Genomic DNA, 21,969 nt, shown 5'->3' with positions numbered 1-21,969 from the left:
GGAAGAGCAGGGTAAGTCCTGCAAGTACAAAATTAAGCCTACTTTAGAGTAATTGTCTCTAGAATGGGTTGTAGAACCGTGCACTTAGTTCTTAGCACTTTATTCATGATTATTAGTCATTACTTTAAAATTAACCCACTGTAAAGACAAACTCAGGTTGAGGTTTAATAATGTACTAAAAAGGTATGCCATATATAGGACATTTTAAGCTTATATTATCAAATGGAAGCAATGCCAGTATGCTGCAATGAACTTGAAAATGTAATTAACATACAAAGAACAGAAGGTACCTATAAGAAATGGCAGAATAAGCAGAAGTTTAATCTTTTCTGCGGAAAACTTGCAAACGTTTTCGTCTGCGGTTGCTCCCAGTAAACCTGTCATGAAAAGCCTGTCGCATGTCCTCAGGGACAGAATCAGCGAACACCCAAGTATTGAACTTAGGTTCAAGGCCAAGCCATTTAACTCTGTAGTAATGCAAGCCATTCTGATAAGAATGTTTAACAATTTTTTCAACTTTTTGTTGTTGTGAGATGTTATCAGTTGGCATATCACTAGTGTCATCCTGAGTTATTGCTTCTGCCTGTGATTGGTTGCTTGCATGGAATGTTTTTAATCGTTGAGCATTAACAAGTGACTTTAAAGTATTGCCAGTTTCAAGTGATTTTAATTTGTAGGTATAATTTGGCCCTAATTGAACTATTTCGTACGGTCCTAGGAACTTGGGTGAAAGTTTCTTAGACAACCCTTGTTTAACATTTTCCTGTTTCACCAAAACTTGTTGACCTAACGTGAACTTTGGTTCCTTGCAAGTTTTGTCATGGTGAAGTTTTTGTTTTATTTGTGCACCTAGTTTGTTTGCTGTGACTATGCCCTCAACAATCTTTATCTGTTCATTTAAATGATCCACATGTGTTTTAACATTTACAGGCAAGTTTTCTTTTGGAATGAGAGCAGTGTCTATTGGAAGACGCATGTGTCTGCCAAATAAAATCTGGTATGGTGTGAAACCAGTAGTGGCAGATACTGAGTTGCGGAAAGCCATCATCACAGCAGGAATAAATTGAGACCAATTGTCTTGATTGTCATTACAAAGAGAACGCAAAGCCTGGCCAAGTGTACCATTAACACGTTCAACAGTGCTGTTGGTCTGTGGATGAAATGAAGAAGTATGGTGCCTAGTTACTTGGAATTTTTCACAGATAGCTGTAACAAGCTTGGACAAAAAATTGGTTCCCCTGTCACTGACAATGACATCAGGTGCACCATAACGGCAAAAGATTTCTTCAAACAAAATTTTTGAAATTTCAGTAGCTTCCTGAGTACAAAGAGGAAAGGCTTCACACCAGTTTGAAAAAGCATCTACCACCACTAAGATGTACTTAAATTTATTCTGAGAGAGTGGTAACGGACCTAGAACATCCACATGAACTCGTGAAAAAGTATGTTCAGGCACTGGCAAGGGACAAAGAGGTGGCCTGTTGTTAGCATAAGACCGCTTTGATTGCTGGCAAGTATTGCACGTACGAACATGATTTTCAATGTCAGTATACATACCTTCCCAGTAATACTTTGAACGGATGGCAAAATAGGTCTTATCAAAACCTAGATGAGCATGTCCCTCGTGGTATGCCTTAATCACATCTTCTCGCAAAGATTTAGGAACTACCAACTGTGTGAAAGGCTCACCTCGTTTTTGTTGTTTCTTCCTTTGTGGCTCACATATGTGATACAGAATGTTATTTTTGATAATGTATTGCTCTGACATGATCAAGTATTTTCGCTGTTTAACAACATCATTTGGCAGCACATTGTGAACCATTACGTTCAACAATGGTTGCAAGTCTGGACATTTCCATTGTTCTTGCGATATATTGATCCTTTCAGTAGCAATATCATGCCAATCAATGGCACTTACCTCTTCTGCCTCATCAGCTATGTCCAAAGCTGAGAGTAAGGGAACTTCATCTGGTATGGAATACACGAAAGTCACTTGTGCAGCACAGTTATCTGGTGAGAGTGCAGATTGATTTTCACCTACCTTGGGAGTCGGCTCGTAGCTCCTTCGGCTCAAGGCATCTGCGTTAGCATTCTTTGTACCTGCTTTGTGGACTATGTTGAAAGTGTAACCCTGGAGTTTTAATGCCCAACGTCCTTTTCGACCGTTAAGATCTTTCAGACTTTGGATATATTTCATACCCATATTGTCTGTGAACACAGTGAACTGTGAGTTCGCAAGGTATGGGTGGAATTGACGGATGGCCTCGATGAGAGCTAGGCATTCCTTTTCATGAATGCTCCATTTGTTCTCACTACCTCTCAAAGAGCGTCCTCCGTAAGCAATCACCCTTTCTCTTCCTTGGTCGTCCAGTTGACCCAATACAAAGCCTACTGCGTAATCAGAAGCATCAGTAGACAGTGTAAAGGGCTTAGCCATGTCAGGGAAAACTAGGACTGGTGCAGTGGTGAGTTTTCCCTTCAAAGTATTAAAGGAAGACTCACATTGTTCACTCCAAACAAATTCTGTGTCCTGTTTCAACAGGTTATTCAAAGGTGCAGCAATTTCTGCAAATTTTGCAATGAATTTTCTGTAATAATTGCACAGACCCAAGAATTCTCTGACATTTTTCTGTGTTTTCGGTCGGGGAAAGGATTTAACACTTTCAATCTTACTTGGGTTCACCTCTATACCCTGGCTGGTAAAGAAGTGGCCTAGATACTCCACACGGTCTGTAGCAAACTTACATTTTTTTGGTTGGAGCTTTAAGTTCGCCTCCCGCAAGCGTTGGAAGATGGTGCTGAGGTGGTTCAAGTGCTCGTCAAAATTAGCAGAGTGAACCATGATGTCATCAACATAGACCAGAGCAAATTTAAAATTGATGCCTCGAAGAACCTGTGTCATCACATTTTGAAAACAAATAGGGGCATTTCGTAACCCATATGGCAAACGTTTGAACTGATAGTTGCCATCATGCGTCACGAAAGCTGTTTTGTGTCTAGTTTGTGGGTCCAAAGGAATTTGATGAAACCCACTCTTTAGATCCAAAACAGTAAAGATTTTTGAATTTTGCTCCGCTACTGAGTCAACAACATCATCAAATTTGGGTAAAGGAAAATTGATAGGCTTAGTGACAGCATTTAGCCTACGAAAATCTATTGCAAACCTGTATGTGTTGTCACGCTTTTTACAAAGAATGACAGGTGCAGCCCACATGGAGTCTGATGGTTCGATAATGTCGTTCGCAAGCATGTCACTTACCTGGGCTTCAATTTCCTTCTTGGCTGTTGGTGAGGCTCGATATGGAGGTTGTCTTTGCGGTGGAGCATCTCCCGTGTCAATGCTGTGGAAATGAAGGTTTGTGCAACCCAACTCAGAGGTGTCTTTTGCAAACATATCGCGATTGTTTGCTATAAAATTTTGTAATTTTGCTTTTTGATCCGCAGTTAAAAGCGGGCTATCAATAGTGATTCCAAGATCATCTAAAATCTCGGCTACTTTCACCTCTGAGATTGAGTTCACATTTGGGCACTTACCTTGTAGTTTTGAAGAGCCAGTCTTGTCTTCTTTATCAAGGGCCTTGATGGAATGTTCGTGAATAGGGGACAACTTGCCAACAACAGTGTTTAACTTAATACATACTTCAAAAGGCAACGGGTTCATGAGTAAACAACAAGCCTCCCCCTGTTCAGAACGAACAATAGTCCTACCAAGTGCCACATTTTTATCACGGAGAGATGGGACTTCTTCCAAAATAGCAACCTCATTATGACTCATTTTTGACAACCTGATCGGTACTAGGGATTGTGAATAGGGTTTTAGTACAATGGTCTTTTTTACCCTAGCCAATCCTAAAGGAATTGCAGTGGCAACATTTATAGAAATGCAATTGATTGAGCTCTCAAACTGTAGTGTTTCAAAATCTATTTTACATTTGTATTTTGTCAGAAAATCTATTCCAATTATCAATGGGTGTTGAATATTATCAAAAACATGAAAGGTTTGTGGAAAGTTATTCTCACCAATTTTTAAGTTAAGTGTTACAGTTCCTTTAACTCTAAGCAAATGTCCACTAACACCCATGACATGTGTATGTTGACTTGGTTTTAAATTTTGAAAATCTGAGTCAATTTTAGATAAGAGGGATTGATGAATGCAAGACAGACTAGATCCTGTATCAACTAATGCTTTTGATTTTTGATTTGCAATAGAAACTTCTACAAAATTTGACTTAAGATTAGTTTTTGTGGAAACATTGCTAATTGATGGCACATTTGATTTACCGGATTTGAAATTTTTAAATGAAGATTTTGGTTTCTTAAATTTGTTCTTTTTAGAATGTCTTTTCAAATCTGGCCTTTTTACTTGGTTCCCTCTTTTACCAAGTTTAGGCGACAATTCCTATTGGTTATTTGCTTTTTTAAAGGAGAAACAAGCCTTTTGGATATGACCCTCCTTTCCACAGAAATAACAAGTCTTTGATTTGGCAAAGCAAGTTGAAAAATCATGATCACGTGAGCGTCCACAAGCTCTGCATTTTAAGTTTTGTTTAGAAAAATTGCTTGTGTTGAATGTACGTGGCTTTGAATGTGAGTGCCTGAAGTTAGTGTTGTTGTTGTTGTTTGTGGGTGTGTTAACAGAGTTGACTGAGTGTATTGTTTGTCTATGCACCAAATTATCAACTTTTTGCTTTAAATCCAACATATTTACTCCACCTAAAGCATTTTTAAAAATTTCAGTGAAGGTTGCCTCAGAAAAGTTAGCTGAAGGGGGATGAATGGCATATGCACTCTCAGACTGCTCTGCATTAATCAAAAGTTCCTCCAAATTAGCTGGGGGGTTTCGTCTGAGATCAGCCCTTATGTGTGATAAAAGACCACCATTTATCGCACTTAAGGTTGTAGCTTCAGGCAAATTAACTGATTGAGCTTTAGTCTGAACTTCATAGATGTATTCCCTAACTGATTGGTGTGGTTTTTGTTTCATGTGAAAAATGTCTGTTGTGATCTGTATTGAGTCTTGCTTTTTACTAAATCGTTGCAAAAATTTTGAACTGAGCTCCTCAAAATCTGAAATGACATCCTCAGGTAATGAAATGAACCAATTGAAAGCTGTACCCATTGCCAAAAACATTCCAAATAATTTTGCCATTATTTCAGGCGCTGTTTTGGATAATTTGCCAAAGTAAATGTACCTATCAAGCCAACATTGGGCATCATTAAGGGACGGATCGAACTTTCCTATAGCTTCAACGGTAAATAGGGGCCTACCTTGTTCTGTAGACATGGTTGGGTGTCTTGTCTGCTCCCTGGTCTGGACTTGATCTGCTGGTCTTGCCTCTCTGTCTGTGGAAGGCAGCGACTGGCCCCGGCTGTGGACGGCTGTTGTTGGTCCGCTGTCGGTGGTCCCAGCTGTGGTCTGCCCCTCTGTTGCCTTCGTCAAGGATCTGAGTCGGCTGTCGGCGGTCCTAGCTGTGGTCTGGTCCTCTGTTGCCTTCGTCAAGGATCTGAGTAGATATGGTCCTGGCACTGATGGGGTCCTCTTCATGGGATCGTTAGCTTCTCCACCACTGTCACACGTCCGGTTAGCGTGTGCTCTTTCTTATGAGTGACCGATTTGTTACTTTCACGTTGTTTCCCCAAGTGCGCAGGATAATGAAAGACTGTAAGTCAGAGCAACATTAACTGTAGAACTTTATTGACACAAACACACAGCAAGATGGCAATAGAGCAGAGGTCTTGAACAAATGCTATAAATTGTTAACAATACAAATTTTACAACTGAAAGTATTCAATATCTAAAACATCAAACTTTAGGGAATAACTCGCTTTTAGCAAGAGGTAACTGAAGAATTTTAATATATAAAATAATCACCAAATATTTAGACTTGCATGAAGAATGAACAATTGTAATACATACAAAATACTGAACTTATATCACTTATACAAGTAAAGTAGAAATAAAATAAATGTCTTACCTGTAAGTCAGAGCAACATTAACTGTAGAACTTTATTGACACAAACACACAGCAAGATGGCAATAGAGCAGAGGTATTGAATCCATTCTGCGTTTGGCTTATATAGGAGTTGGTTGCCATCTGCTGTTGTTATGGTCACATTTGGTTTAGATTTGCTCTGACCCACAATTAGGTAATGACAACAAAGTATGTTGTAACATCAAAAGGGAGCTTTGATTAAGATGCCAATAACAGGCTGTCATTTAAGATCTCAACATGAATAATTTGTTTGTGACTTAATTTATGTTATGTTATAATCTTTTACATGCATTGTTGACAATATTGGAATATTGAAAAGGTGTTACAGCAAAACTGTAGAAGGATGTAATGTTGATGCAATAATCTTTAACAAGCATTGTTGCTTATATTGGAAATATTGGAAAGGTATTTGATGATTCTCTTAACAATAAGTGATGTAAATATGTTGTATAATATTGCATTTACAACTAAGATTGTGTTACCCCTAAATATCATATTGCCAGAGATTGACAAGAAAACAGACATCAAGTGTAGCTGTACAAGATCATGAAACCCTACAACAATAAACAAATATACAAATGACATATATTATTAAACAAATATTCAAATGGTCAAATAACTATAAAACTATTACTATAAAATCTTCAAATATGCAAATGACTGCATATATAAATGCAAAACAATATAAAATCTTCAAATATGCAATTGACTGCATATATAAATGCAAAACACTGTGAAAATATCCATGTTCGGTTGAAAATGCATTTTTTTAAAGGAAACTAACGTACAGTTCTCGGCCTTGAAAATGAAAATTTGGCCTTGAAAAGTGCTTGCATTTAGGTTTGAGATTTCTGTTTGATCCATTGGATAGCTCCGTACCAGACTGTGGGATTGCACAGGCTGACTGGCTGGTCTGGAGCTTATAGCTGTCTGCATAATGGCATATGACCCATTCTCGCATGACGCTTCTCAATTATAACGATATGTATGCATGTTATAATTCCCCAGTTTGGCAAAGTTTGCATCCAAATTTTCAGGCCAAATATTTTTGGTAAACAAACAAAAGTCTTAAATAGATCTGTAAATGATGATGAATTGTTCATGTGGGAACATTGCACTGGAATACATGAGTATGCTCTTAACAGCCTAAATGGCTGCCAACAGGTGTATCTTGTCTGCAATGGCTAATTTCCTGATGCACTAGCTTTCAATGAGGTTACAATGGTTTTATATATTAACTAATCATTTACACTAACTTTTTTCTTGTCAAAACAACATGCAATGCTAATTGCCCCAGAAAAAAGCACACAAAAACAACACACAAAGACCTATCAAAAAGTATATCATTCTGACTTTCTTCACATCCAGGTTTTGGTGATCTATGAAACCTTTTAAAAACCTATAGTAGACAATAAAATTTGATAAAAAATGCTTAAACGTTGGAAACAATGTCTATGGCTGAAAGAGTTTATGAATGATCTGCAGTTTTATTTTCTGAATAGTTATTTTTTAGATCGGCTGTTTTCGGAGAAAACCCAAATATTGTCATTATGAGCCAGCTCGCCGTCCGCCATCCGCGTCGTGCTAAAACCTTGACAAATTTTCTCTTCAATCAAAGTGCTTCCACCTACAACTTCATATGAAGGTGCTCCTTGATTAGTTCTACGCGCCAGACCCATTTTTGGGGTCACTAGGTCAAAGGTCAAGGTCACTGTGACCTCTAAAAAAAAAAAAAAAAAAAATCTGACAATCCAACTTTTATTCAAAACTGCACCCGCAGCCGAGCGTTTGCACCCGTTATGCGGTGCTTTTGTTTAAATCTTAAGTCTAACTTTTAGGTCACTAATTTTTTTTTCGTGTCCAATAATTAAGATAATTTATTTCTTCAAACTATGCATGTGTCCATAAAAATACAAGTTATCGAGAATTTAGAGACGCACTAAGTATATTGCATTGATGATCTGATACAGGGATGCTATGTGAATAGCGTCCATTGTTTCAAAGAACATAAGCACGATCCACGATTCTGTAAAATACCATGACGTATTATGTACATTTCTTTTATATATATGTTTCATGTTAAGATCTTGGGTGAAACCAGTTCCTATTACCGGTATACATAGCGATTCTCCCTATAACACAACATCCATGGTCCATAAATACTTTAAGGCATTTTTGTGCCAGGTATTATGACCTTAATCTGGTTGTAACCAGGTAAGAGCAACAGGGCAGATTTATGATAAAATTGTTAAATAAACTGTCCAATCATTTCTAGTCTTTAATTATGGATGAAAACCTATATCCGAAAATTGAGAGTCAAGAAAGATATTAATTTAAAAAAACAAAACGGGGTTGTCTGAACATTTTGTGTCTGAACACTTGAGTAATTAGGGTAGCTGAGATTCATGTTATCAGATTTGATCAGTAATTCAGTTATTTGAAAACAATTAAATTAATAATTGAATAATCATATGCAAACCCCACTGTTTTGACTGTAAAATACTAATGAATGGTTGAATTCAGGATAATTTAATGAAATATACAGTCCAACCCCTCTTAAGCAGCCAGTCAAGGGAAACAGCCAAATTGGCTGCTTAAGCGGGGTGGCCTCTTAAGAGGGGGTTGGGTCATAGGGAGTCTGGAGTTGATGAGTGCATGGCCAACTGTTCAATTTGTGTATAAACAAAATGGTAAATATGTGTACATGAACTAAACAATGTAAAGACTTAAAATAATTTTATTTCTTCCTAAAATCAGCTATAAGACAACATTTTCATTAAAAAAAAATATTCTATTCATCTTTCTTATCATCATCAATATCATCATCATCAGAATCAAGTCAATGAAAAAGAATCATTCTCATGGTTCATTGTTTACACAATGCGCGTTGTATGGCCCCAATGCACTTAAGATGGGAACAGTTTTTTTGATTGATTTGATTCGATCCTGAGTTTATTTGTCATCTGCTGCGGGATTAGTCCCAGTAGTTGGGGAAGGCAGCAGGCGGCTAGAGCGTCTAACCCCTGATTTCCACGCTCCTCTGTTCTGTGGGTCAGTGTCTCCCATGCCACAGGTGTGCAGGTCATCCTTAATACAGTCAGACCAGGATTTTCTTGGTCTCCCTCTACCTCTAGCACCAGGAATGGCCATCTTCGAGATTGAATTGATGCAAGAGGTGGCACACTGGACATGCCCATACCACCTCAGGCGTCTGGCTCTCAGTGATGCAGTGACTTCTGGTATCCCTAGTTTGCCATACAGCATGTCAGTGTGGACTCCGTCGTCAGGTTTGATGCCGCAGATCCAGCGGGCCATTGCTCTGTCGTTCCTACGAAGTTGTTGTAGATCAGAAGCGGATGGTGCCAACACTTCACACACAAGCATTGAACACGTTGCCACGGATTTTAAGGGAAACATGCTTCGATGTCAGTATTGGTAAGAGCTTCTTAAGCTTTCCCCAGGCAATGCAGCATCGGGTGATGATGGCAAGTTCACAGCCTCCCCCAGCACATAGCGTGTCACCCAGATAGCAGAAGCTGGCCTCAACATCAAGCTGTGAGCCATCAATGACCACCTGGGTAATAGGTCTTCCATCAATTGGGCGTGCCTGGTCCATGCATCTCGGGCAAACGTAATCCGGGTTGCTGGTGATTCTTCCCTTGATGCCACTGCACTTTTTGTGCACCCACAGTTTGCACTGGGTACACTCAATCGAGTTAACTCCCACTCCACTCCTACATACCACACAGGGATATGCTCCCGCATCGCGCAGAAGATTCAGTCCAGGGCCGGTGATCAAGAGCTTTGTCTTCTTCATATTGACCCTCAGCCCCTTGCTTTCTATTCCATCCTTCCAACCCTTCAATCTGGAGAGACACTCCTCCAGTGAGTCCGCGATCACAGCAAGATCATCAGCGTAGAGGAGCTCCCATGGAACCCCGGTGCGAAATTCCCTCGACAGAGCCTCAAGCACTAGGATGAAAAGCAGGGGACTAAGAACAGAACCCTGATGCACCCCTACTTCGACTCCAAATTCCTCGCTTTATTGTCCTTTGACACGCACACGGCACCTGTGTACATACCCTGTATGACACGAACTGCCCATTCCTCAACCCCTAGACTCCTCAGAGCCCACCAGAGGACCTTTCTTGGAACTCTATCAAATGCTTTCTCAAGGTCGACGAAGGCAATATACAGTGGCTTGTTTGCTGCATTGTATTTTTCCTGTAGCTGGCGTATGATGAAGATTGCATCAGTCGTACCTCTACCAGGAACAAAACCAAACTGCATACCATTGATATCGACCATCTCGCGTATGTGGTTGTCAAGTACACGCTCAATCAGTTTCATCGTCTGGTCCGTAAGCTTTAACCCACGGTAATTTCCTCTGTCTAGAGCCTCTCCTTTACCTTTGTAAAGGTTAAGGATGTGGCTCTCCTCCCAGTCATTGGGGATCACACCATTGCTGAAAACGACCTCAGTCAGCTGTCTCAGCATTTCTGTTCCCTCCTCACCAGCTGCTTTTAACATCTCGGCAATCACACCTGACGGTCCAGCGGCTTTGCCGCATTTCATCTTGCAGAGGGCTTTGCGAATTTGTTCTACTGTGACTGGTGGAGGAGGCCCTTCCACAGGAGCAACTTCAGGAAGTAGCTCACTAGGCCACTCAAACTCAACGTTTAGTAGCTTTGAATAGTGTTCCACCCAGGCTTTCATTTTCTCATCATCACTGAGGGACAGTTCGCCTGCATCGTTTCGAACACATTTCTCACCAACAACATCTTGGTTGTGAATCAGTTATGTGTGAATAACTCCTGTGTCACTATAAATCGATAATTTAATCGGTTCATTGCAGTTTATGGCTTTGAATACCTACCGCACAAATTGGTCCCGACAGTGATCTCCTTCACGATAAAATCGTGGCCAGTTACTTAAGAGACTGATTATAGCAACCGGGTGTAATCCTCCTGGTAATCGTGCTTTTCATGCATAATATTATAAAAACATTTTTTCGCCGCGTAAAGGGTTTTATCAAAATTAATATTGAAATCATTGTAAATATAAAACAAATATAAATGTTTTGTTTTATTCCCAAATGAGAATAATAATTTGTAATCCGAAACACACTCCCGATCGTTTAATGTTAACGAGACGTTTACAAATTCTAGCATCGTGTATTTCCTTTGTTCCGACAAAAGCGCGCGAAAATTATGCACCAATGTACAATGTCACGCCATACCCATGGTTCGAAAGCATGCGTGTATAGATTTTTGGATAAAAACTTTGTAGCACAGATAACTTGTAGATCAGTTGATTTCGGTTAAAAGTTTTGTTGTTCTTTTTAACTTTTAATTAGCCGATAATTGTCATAAATGTGTGCTTGAAATAGTATGAGCTACAAATAATAAATTATAAATTAAGAATCTCCTTTCCAGTAATAATAGGTGATATTCGCACGTGCGGAAACAAAAAGATCAAACGGTCGCATATTGCTTTTAACCTGATAACCAAATAATCCGCCGCTAATTAATTGCAATTTGCAAACTGGCTGTCAAAATGTTTATCACACACCACGCTTCAGTACTACAGAGCCTAAACCGCAGACTGGAAGTACGTATCGATTTTTTCGCCGTTGCATCTGTGTAATTTTGCCAATGTACATGACTGACTTACTTGCGCGTGACCACTCATATGGGGGGAATTTAACATTTGGGATGCAAAATCACTGGCCGCTGGCGGGAGAAACGGGATAACCGCTTAAGAGGGGTGCATTATATAGTGTTTATCGACGGCCGCGGCACAGACCGGCCGCCTATACACGGGGTGACCGGCGATGAGGGGTGACCGGAAGTAGGGGTTGGACTGTATTGACGTTAAATTATAAATTGTAATTTACAATTCAAAGTAGACAATTGGAACATCTACACAAAAATTATAACAATAATGCAGTGTAAAAATGATGCACTTTTTGATTTAATGATCTCTGTTTGAAAACATATTTTTTTTTTTCATCAATTATAGCATTAAGGAAGTACATACAATGGATTAAAAATAAGTCACTAATTGAAATAAGTAGAACTCTTTAACATGTAGGTAAATTCAAGCTAACTGTTAAATACAGTATGTGTTTTACAGCAGACATGAAGTCTGTGGAAAGTTTACAATCCAGTCCATAAAAGAAGAACAATATTTGTATAAGAAATTTATTCAAATCTCAGCTAATAAGTTAAAGTGTGAAATTCATTTTAAAATGTGTTGTACCCAATATCTTCAACAATTTTAGGTATTCTGTTTGTTACAGTAATCAGTTTGATAAACATGTCTTTGTGTTGCTTATTATTGGTTATTTAAAATTGAGATAAGCCACTTCTGAAAGTGGATTAAGCAATTTAATCCCTGGATAATCTGTTTTTTAAGAGTTAGGAAGTCCTTATGACACCATTAATATTCAAGCAAGTGGCCCCCACAACTGTAGTACATTAAACTTAAACAAAATACTATTTGTTATGAAAATACATTGGTGCCAACACAGTGATTGATTTTCACATGGACCTCAATTATATAGTTGATATGTTTTTGCTGTGGTTTAAATTTTTTGTAAAAATATTTATGCTTTGTGCATCTAGTGTGAAAATAGAATTGCCTATCTCGCCAGAGGCTTATATTGTATTTATAATGTATCAGAGTATCTTTGTATCCGCATGTTAAAGTGTTAATTGATTTTATTTTGAAAACATATCATCAACTGCAAAATCAACACCTTTTAAAGAGAGACTCAGGGGCAAAATTGTTGTAAAAATTCTTGCCACCCAAGGTGCTAATAAGGAGATAATAGTGTATACTGACAATGTTAGATGTGTTAATTGATTGTATAGAACTGATTATTTCAAAGAAAGAAACCTATGATTAAATATCTTATTATTTACTGTCTTTATTCAAATTTCATTCAATGAATTAAAAGTCAGTAGACTATAATTCTGTAATTATAAAATCAAAATAAACAGATCCCAATACACATCATAAGCATATTACACCCGTATTATTTCAGTTTAACGATCTAAGTATATAAATTTACTTTGATAAAGTTGTTACACTGCAAATCCAATAATGATAAAACAAAAATTTAATAGAGACAAAACCAAAATATTGTTATAAAATAAATTAAAAATGAAAATATATCTTTAATTTAAGGTTTACAATATAAATTTATATTGCTTTCTTGCAGGGTGATTGTGCATTATGTTTACCTGAGAAAAAAACCCATATTGTTTCGCAGAATTAAATGTTGACAAAAAAATGGATTATTTATAGTATTAAATGAAATCAACAACCTTCCTAGGAAGAATGCACATATCTAACATTGAGTCATTTATGTACACACTGTTTCACTTGTACCTTAAAACTAGAAAACATGTATAAAATATAAATAAATCAGTTAATAAATCAACAAAAGTCCTTAACATTTTCATTGCAAATCATTCCATTAAGGCAATTATAATGTATTGACCTTTATTCAAGGGTTAACATTCTATTCACAAAAGGTGACAATCCAGTGGACACATTTGACCACAGTGTTAAAATTAAAAACAAACATTTAGAGATAGTTGCAGGCAGTTACTGGGTAAATGGCCACTTTTCACTCCGGCGTCTTTGTCCAGTGACAGTGTCCATGCTACCTCGTAAGTGATTATGCCAGATGTCACATGTTATAGGAGTTTTAGGCATTGTGCAATGAATGGGGAATTGCTTTGGAATTGCTCATTAATTTCGTTTTAGTGACAATTGTTGACCGCTGGTTGTATTGTCCGAGTTATCATGAGTCAATGCAATTATCAACAATATTGTTTTTTTTGTCAGGTTGTTATAGTTCCTTTGGTGGAGGATAATTTTGAATTTACTTTATAATCATATAGACTAATCAACGAAATGAGTTTATTAAAGCTTTAATTAAAGCACTACAGTGCATGATATATGTTTAGGTGAAAACATAAAGCAACAGCAAAATTATGCAACTTAATATTGTGTTTGCCCTTCTGAAATTTCGACAGATGCTCAGGCAAAAGGTTACATTTTTCTTTCCCATTGTCTTAATAGTTTCAGTTTTAGAAAAACAATTTTGGTGGCAAATATCAGTTGTTTGCCACGTGTTCCCAATTAAGGGCCCCACTGTAGCTGCACAGCATCTGCATTAAACATTCTAAAGGGCCGTAGGGAGCTCTGACTCTTTCTTGGGCACTTATGTTAATTGACAATTGTCCATTGCTTTGAAAAGGTAATTTGAGTGGAACTATAATGATTACAGAGGAGCAGAAAAGAAAGTTATTTTCATTGTTGGAAACCCAATTATCAAAAAAGGATTGAAAGATAACGGTTTTATTTTGTGGTTAACATTGAAGACACTTAAATTATGGTTTAATTATTTCCATCAAATTTGAATTGAAAAGGAAAACTCATTACTAAAAGTCAAATAAGTTGATAATGATTAGTGCCATGAAGATTTGTACTAAAAATGCATGGTATGTGGGAAATACTTTGAAAAACATTTATTTTGTTATTCCTAAACTCATTTGGAGGAACTGTATGGATTTTATACAGGTCAATTTGACTATGTAAGATAATCTGTATATGTAAATGATTTTTTTCAAATTTTGCTACATTGGGTCTGTTAACAAAGTTTATTTTCCACTTAAAAAGTCAAAGGCTTGAGACGTGCAGGGTTAAAAGTTGGCAAAACTGAAAACCTGAAAATTTTAGCTGGGGCCTGAGACTTAGCAAAATAACAAATAAAAAATAGCTAAGAAATTAACACAAATCTTTAAAATCACACCTGTTTTGCAAGTTCTTTTTATAAAGGAGAGTTAATATAAAAAATTGTATAGACATACTAAAAAATTTCAATCAACAATGAACATATACTAGGCAAAACAATAAATGCACATGATCATTAATTCACAAAAAGGAAACAAAATGAAAAGGTGTATTTCTTTTAGAATATTGTAGCACCAAATACACACTGCGTTTTTTCAGGACTATTTATAACTAATTGTCTTCCGCATGGAACACAAAAACATACACCAGGGATGTCCGGTGTTTCAGCCATACACCAAATTTCATTCCATGTTCATCAACTTCAGCCAACCACTCCCATTGCCATTTATTCTTGACGTCCGATTCTAGCACCTTTGTACTCGAATTCAATCCCAGGAACTTCATTTTTTGTATTCGTTTTACCTCGAAAAGGAACTATTTTTTATTATGGCACTCGTTTGACGTAAACAATTCTATAATGTCGCAAACGCTTGCCTCCCTTTATTTTTTGCGCGGATTACAATGTAAGGATCGATTACTCTTTCAGGCTCCTGCTTTTGTTAATTTAAAGAACTTTTACAGAACGAGGCCCCTCCCCCGTAATCATCTCATCGAATTTACATGAATTACGAAAACGACCTTTTGTGCCATGAATAACCGAAATTCCGGCACAAACCGAAAAACTTTTAACCCTGGATGTGTTGAATAAATTTCAAGAACAAAACATAAGCGCCTAAGTATTGCCATGTAATTACATTGCTTGTACCGTTGTCTTTAAGATTCTTAGTAGTAGGCTGATAAGGGTTTGTAATTAGCAGCTGATCTTTTCCATATACGCCCACATCTCTGAGTAAGATTCATGTAGTCCCCCATGTGGGCTGATAATATCAGCAGGTGACCAGAATTGTCAGAGATAATTTAATGGCCCTACATGTTGATGAATGTCCTTACCACAATGGAGATAGCCAGGGGTTGGGGATAATTAAGTTAACATGTGGGTAATGTGCGGGTTATGCTCTAAGTGATTTTGATGGCTCTCTAAATAGCTATGACTGTTGACCTGAGTTTTCAGCATTGAACACTTCATGTTTTGGTATATTTATGGATAGGTGAAAGGAATGCCCTTATTCCAAGTCCTGTTTGGTAATTTTAAATGGTTTCTGTTGTTAAATTGTTACTAAAATTGTTTCAGGTTCATACCATATGTCTCTTATACAAAAATGCACTTATTCAAATAATAGGCAATTTATGATTGATTTCTTTAATTATAAATATATTCACATGTATGAAATCTCTACATGTAAGCATGATTTACCATGATCCATGTAATGTTTGCAACCTATTTAAGATGTTAAATACCAACTTTTTGCTGTTTGAATGTAAACAATAAACCTTTTTACAACAATTAAAAGTATATACATTAAATTATACGATAAGGGAATCTTAATATGACTATTTTTGCTATTAACTTATTTTTATTCATGGTGCCATGGATTTTTTCAACTGAAAATTGATAAATACAAGGAATGTCAAGTGTCTTATAACAGCGCAGTCTTAGGATTTGGTGTAAAGAAACCATTGGTAGCTTACATAAAGAATTACATATACATTGTATATCACATTATCACATAACAATCCTCTTATAAGTTTGTTAAGGATCTTCAATTACCTTTAAAAATATTTTTAAGTATTCTTTTGCAAAATAGATATTTGTACTACTGGTAACAAATCTAATCAGTCTCATGGGCACATAATTGCAAAATCCTATTATATATATAATTATATTATGTGCATGAAAATCATTTCTAGTAACGCCCTGATTCATTCAACCAATTTAACCTGTAACAACTTTCATGATTTCTGTTATCATAATGTCATCATACCATGGAATTATTTAACCCTTCATGTATTGAATTCCAGCCTAAAATTGCATCTATAAAAATTACGAACTATCAATAAAAGAGATAAAATTAGTGTATGGTCTAGTTATTCTAAATGTAGATCCGTTCAATCTTTGAAAGCTTAATGGCTTATATGCAGTTCTGCAAGGAATACTGATAAGGCTGTCTGGCTTTCAGATGACTATGAGGTCTGCATCTCTGATCATATTGCAATATAGATATGATAAATAGCAAACAGCAACCATATTCTTTGCCAAAAGAAAAAGTACCAGCGGTCTAGAAAACACATTCTATAAAACACCCATAGATATTTCAAGATTCAGATTTTTTATTGTAGAATATTTGTAACAAAAACAACATTCTGCTATCATTTTGTATGTAGCTTTATCAGTTATCACCTGAAATATTGGGAATGGGTGTGTGCACCTTTATATAATCAAAAATGTTAGAGCAATGGTAAGCTGAATGCAGAATTGTGGTGCCCATTTAACAATCACTATTCCTGTGTTTCATATGCCATCTTAGAATTATATTTTATAATTTGAAAGCCAATCATGGACTCTCAGTTATTATATTTTAGTCGTATGTTGTCAAATGAATCAATTTACCATTTGAATAAAGACTATTCTTTGATTTCTGTTGTTTCAGGTCTGATTTCCTACACAGAATACCTGTTCTTGCTGTGTGTACTGACAAGTAAGTCAATTGGTATGAAGTTTGTTTTTTGAAAAGATCCATGGCCACAAAAGGTACAGGATGCTGCTAGGGACTGGTTGCTGTTTAAAAGGACAGAGTGGAAAGCAGAACTAGTCTGAGGATATTTATTATGCCTCCGGTAGGTTGGCATATAGCAGTTGAACTGTCCGTTTGTCTGTCCGTCCGTCCGAAAACTTTAACACTGGCCATAACTTTTGCAATATTGAAGTTAGCAACTTGATATTTGGCATGCATGTGTATCACATGGAGCTGCACATTTTGACAGATAAAAGGTCAAGGTTATCCTTCAAGGTCAAAGGTAAAAAAAAACTAATCCAAGGGAAGTAACAAGCTTTAAAGGGAGATAATTTCTATTTATCATTTGGCAGGCACAGATCATTTTCACAAGGGAAGTTATATTTTTTAAAGGGGTATAATAAAAAATAAAAATAAATCAAAAATATTAAATTTCTATGGGTATCCACTCACCTTATGATAAACAATCCTGAGGGAAAGGAGGAAGGAAGCAAAAACAAGCAGGTCACATCACCCTGTTATTTCGCTGTCGATCTGTCTCTATGTCTCTGTGTTTATCTTTTAATCACTGTTAAGTTTCAAACACTTGCGCAAATCTGTCATTCAAAAGCTTTCAATAAAATAAAACAAAAACCAAGATAGTCTTATTATAGAATACAAGATAGTCTTATAATAGAACTTATATTTCATTATGATGATGTTTGTTGTTGTTGAATACCCACAGTAAGGAGCACAAATTCCTGTTATCAAAGGACTTGCTATCAACACTTCTGATGTAATTCCCAGGGATCATAATTTTGTCGGTTTTGTCGGTCCTAGACCGATTGAGGTCATGAAAGACCAATTGAAAATCCCAAACAGTCGGTCTGATTCTGTTTGCTAAAATTTCCATGTCCTGAAATCGATTACACAGTGCACACCCTAATTACATTCTTATCTCGATTAGGTGTGATAAACCATTCGCTGCAGTCTCTAAACCGGTTAGGACCAGATTATTGCACGTCAGCCGACTAGTATCAGAGTATGGCCCCAAGCAGCAAAGATTCGCGCGGCTGTGTATTAGTCACCAGGAATAACCCCGTGTCAATAATTTCACTGGCTTATACAGTACAGCCAAAGCGGCACAAACATAATCCGCGGCTACGCCAGGGCCAGATTATTAGTCCGCGGCGGCCGAATCGTGTGTTCACGCGGTGTATCGCCGTGGCACTCGGCATCGATCTGCGCAAAGACGCCGAGTCTGTATTAACCTCGCGTACTTTCGCGGAGTAAATCCGCCGCATACGTACGCGGCGGATCGAGTGAAAAGATATCCACCTACATGTACATACATGTATGTGTAGCGTAGAATTAATTACGCGCAACTGTTTATGTTTCGTTCGATTATCATTATTAAATTTGTAATCCGAAACACACTTCCGAATTTTAATGCTAACGCGTCCTTTGGCAAATTCTAGCGTCAAATAAACAGTGCTAAAATATCCTTTGTTTCATAAAAAGCGCGCGAAAATTATGCAGACATAGAGAACGTTGTTTGGAAAGTTTGGGTGTATTTTGTGTTGTATAAATACATGAACATCACGTCAGGCGTAAATCGCGTGTTCAGTTGAGAAAAAAAAACGCCCCGATTAGACGTTATTTCATCATCTCTATAAATAGTAACAAATTCTAAAATGTATTTTGATACTTAAGGAAATATCGAGAATGTTTGTGTATCGTAAATAGTTACCAGCATTTGCTTTAAAACTGGAATATACGGGATTATCGGGTAATTAGTAGCGATATTAACTGTATAATATGAACAAAATAAAACGTGTTAATATACGCATATTCAAACAATAGTTATAATAAGCTGATAATTAACAAAACTACAAATACGTCGTCACCGTCTTAAATATTGATGTGGCTTCAAATTGCTAACTTTCTCAGCTAAAATATAATAGCGGAATCAACATGCAATTAATTTATAAATCCACCATATGCTGGAGCCTTGACCACTTGTATGTGCGAAAACATAATTACGTGACCTTGTTTATGTGTGAAATACATACGCTACGGGCTGGAAACAAACTTAATAATTGGCCAGACACATTAACTATGCTTACATGTATATGCTAATACAATCAGCGCACAATTAACTTATTATGATTTTAATTATAATTATAATTGTTCTTTCAAAATTTGTTAACTACATGTTACTAATAATTTTTAAAAAGATTTTTTATTTCATGATGCGCATCGACTCGGCATCATGTCGCGGATCGCGGCATGCCTCGGCGGACAGATGCGAAGTTTTGCGGCGAAATGCGACTTCCCGCCGCATACTGACGCGGCTTCAACAACTGACGCGGCATCGACTTGTTTCGCCTTGCCGCTGCGGATCGCGAAATACGTTTGTTCCGCTTTGGCTGTACTGTATCTAGCACAATCGGTCCTTAAGTTGTACTTGTCCAAATCGTTGACAGTTACTTCGGAGATACAAACCTCGATGTTTTCCTTATGGAAATTGTGCATTTCATGCATGATACAGTAAACTGTCATATAAACAAAGAAGAAAATCGGATTTTCTGCAATAATTGTGGGCGGACCTTATACACTGAAAGCACGCGCTGTAATTAGACAAAATATGCCGATACATTTTCCACTAGCATAATAATTCGGCAATAAATAAAAGTCGCGGATCTGATCGACAGAACAGCCGAAAGTTATATTAATCGGCGGAACTCCACATAAAATAGTACACAAGAAAAATAATATACATTGTATAAATCTTCAGTAAAAATCGTGTTAGAATCGAAATAATTCGTGTTCTTTATTGTTTGTTGTTGAATAACCCACGACCGAAAGTTTAGAGTCGTGGTTTTAAATCATTTTATCCCTACGCGTCTTAACCGTGGGTTATTCGACTACAAACTAGAACGTACATGAATTATTTCTTAACTATTTGGTTTTGTTATTGTCAGTAACACACCTACGCACAGACATTTGTTTGGTTCAATGCATGTTTGTAAGCTATTATTGAGTTGACAACGATTTAAAACATCGGTATAGATTTACACAGACTAATAATATTGACAACGATGAAAACAGTCAGATAAAACAGAGCACGAAACAACCAATGTCAATGAAATAGCAAATGATAAAGCAAAATGACAAAACTCGTATGTTCCATTTAAAAATAATGCCTAAGGGAATTTAACTTGTACATTTATTATACCATCTTCATGAATAGCAAAATCAATGGTATATATTTTAACGTAATTTGTTATGATTTCGGATGTAATTTTTCGGACACTTTTTCCCCATTTAAATCCGGACCGATTGATGTTGCGGGAAAATATGATCCCTGGTAATTCCTATATACTTTTACTCATTACCGTGGATTACTTTACAATAAACAGTGATGGAAATATATTATATAATCCATAAATGCATTTTCATGAGTCAAGCAGTGATTCATTTTGAAATTTACATCAATAAGTCCCAGGACTCACATATTTTGAAACAATGGGTCCAAACTGAAAACAATGGGTCCCAGATTGTGTCTTTGTAAATTTGTTACAAATAATCTACTTAACATGATGCACCTTAGCCAGGGTCTCTTTTATGCAATTTTAAAGCTAAAAACATATATAGGTTTATAGCAAGTAAAATCTTTATTTGTTTTACTTTTAATAACAAACAGTGAAACATATAACATCTTAAACAGAGACTTTTTTATACGCCCGTCTATGACGGGACGTATTATGGTATACCCCGCGTCTGTCCGTCCGTCCGTCCGTCTGTCCGTCCGTCTGTCCGTCCGTCCGTCTGTCCGTCCGTCTGTCCGTCCGTCCGTCCGTCCGTCTGTTAATGTCGTACGCTACGTCAAATATCCTTTGACAGATTTTCTTCAAATTTTAACACAATCTTAATATTGATAAACCCTGATCCCCTTTCGTTTTTGACGGAATTCTGAATTGTCGTTCCAGAGTTATGGGACTTTGTTCGTCAAAATTTCGTGATTTCATTGAATGTCCTACTGTAGCTCAAATATCCTTCGATGGATTTTTTTCAAGTTTCAACACAATCTTAATATTGATAAACCCTGATCCCCTTTCGTTTTTGACGGAATTCTGAATTGTCGTTCCAGGGTTATGGGACTTTGTTCGTCAAAATTTCGTGATTTCATTGAATGTCCTACCGTAGCCGTCCATCCGTCCGTCTGTTAATGTCGTACGCTACGTCAAATATCCTTTGACAGATTTTCTTCAAATTTTAACACAATCTTAATATTGATAAACCCTGATCCCCTTTCGTTTTTGACGGAATTCTGAATTGTCGTTCCAGAGTTATGGGACTTTGTTCGTCAAAATTTCGTGATTTCATTGAATGTCCTACTGTAGCTCAAATATCCTTCGATGGATTTTTTTTTTTTTTTTTTTAGTATCCCTGAAAAATTGAACAAGGTGAGCTTTTTTCTATTCCGATTGTACACTACCACTTACCCATCTACATTTCTCTTTTATTATTGGTCAAAATATCTATAACAGGTT

General features: G+C 36.9%; 1 protein-coding gene across 1 annotated transcript in view; it reads left to right on the top strand.

Annotated features, from left to right (window-relative positions):
- Positions 1-21,969, top strand: part of LOC127879534 (calcium uptake protein 3, mitochondrial-like) — a 179,863-nt gene that overhangs the window by 54,029 nt on the left and 103,865 nt on the right. Inside the window, exon 6 of the mRNA XM_052426435.1 lies at positions 17,351-17,398. Within this exon, the coding sequence (XP_052282395.1) occupies positions 17,351-17,398 (48 nt within the window). The remainder of the gene's footprint in view (positions 1-17,350; positions 17,399-21,969) is intronic.

The sequence above is a fragment of the Dreissena polymorpha genome, chromosome 4 (assembly GCF_020536995.1).
Source record: "Dreissena polymorpha isolate Duluth1 chromosome 4, UMN_Dpol_1.0, whole genome shotgun sequence".
Classification (NCBI taxonomy): domain Eukaryota; kingdom Metazoa; phylum Mollusca; class Bivalvia; order Myida; family Dreissenidae; genus Dreissena; species Dreissena polymorpha.
The sequence above is the reverse complement of the archived record's forward strand: the minus strand, read 5'-3'. Positions and strand labels throughout refer to the sequence as shown.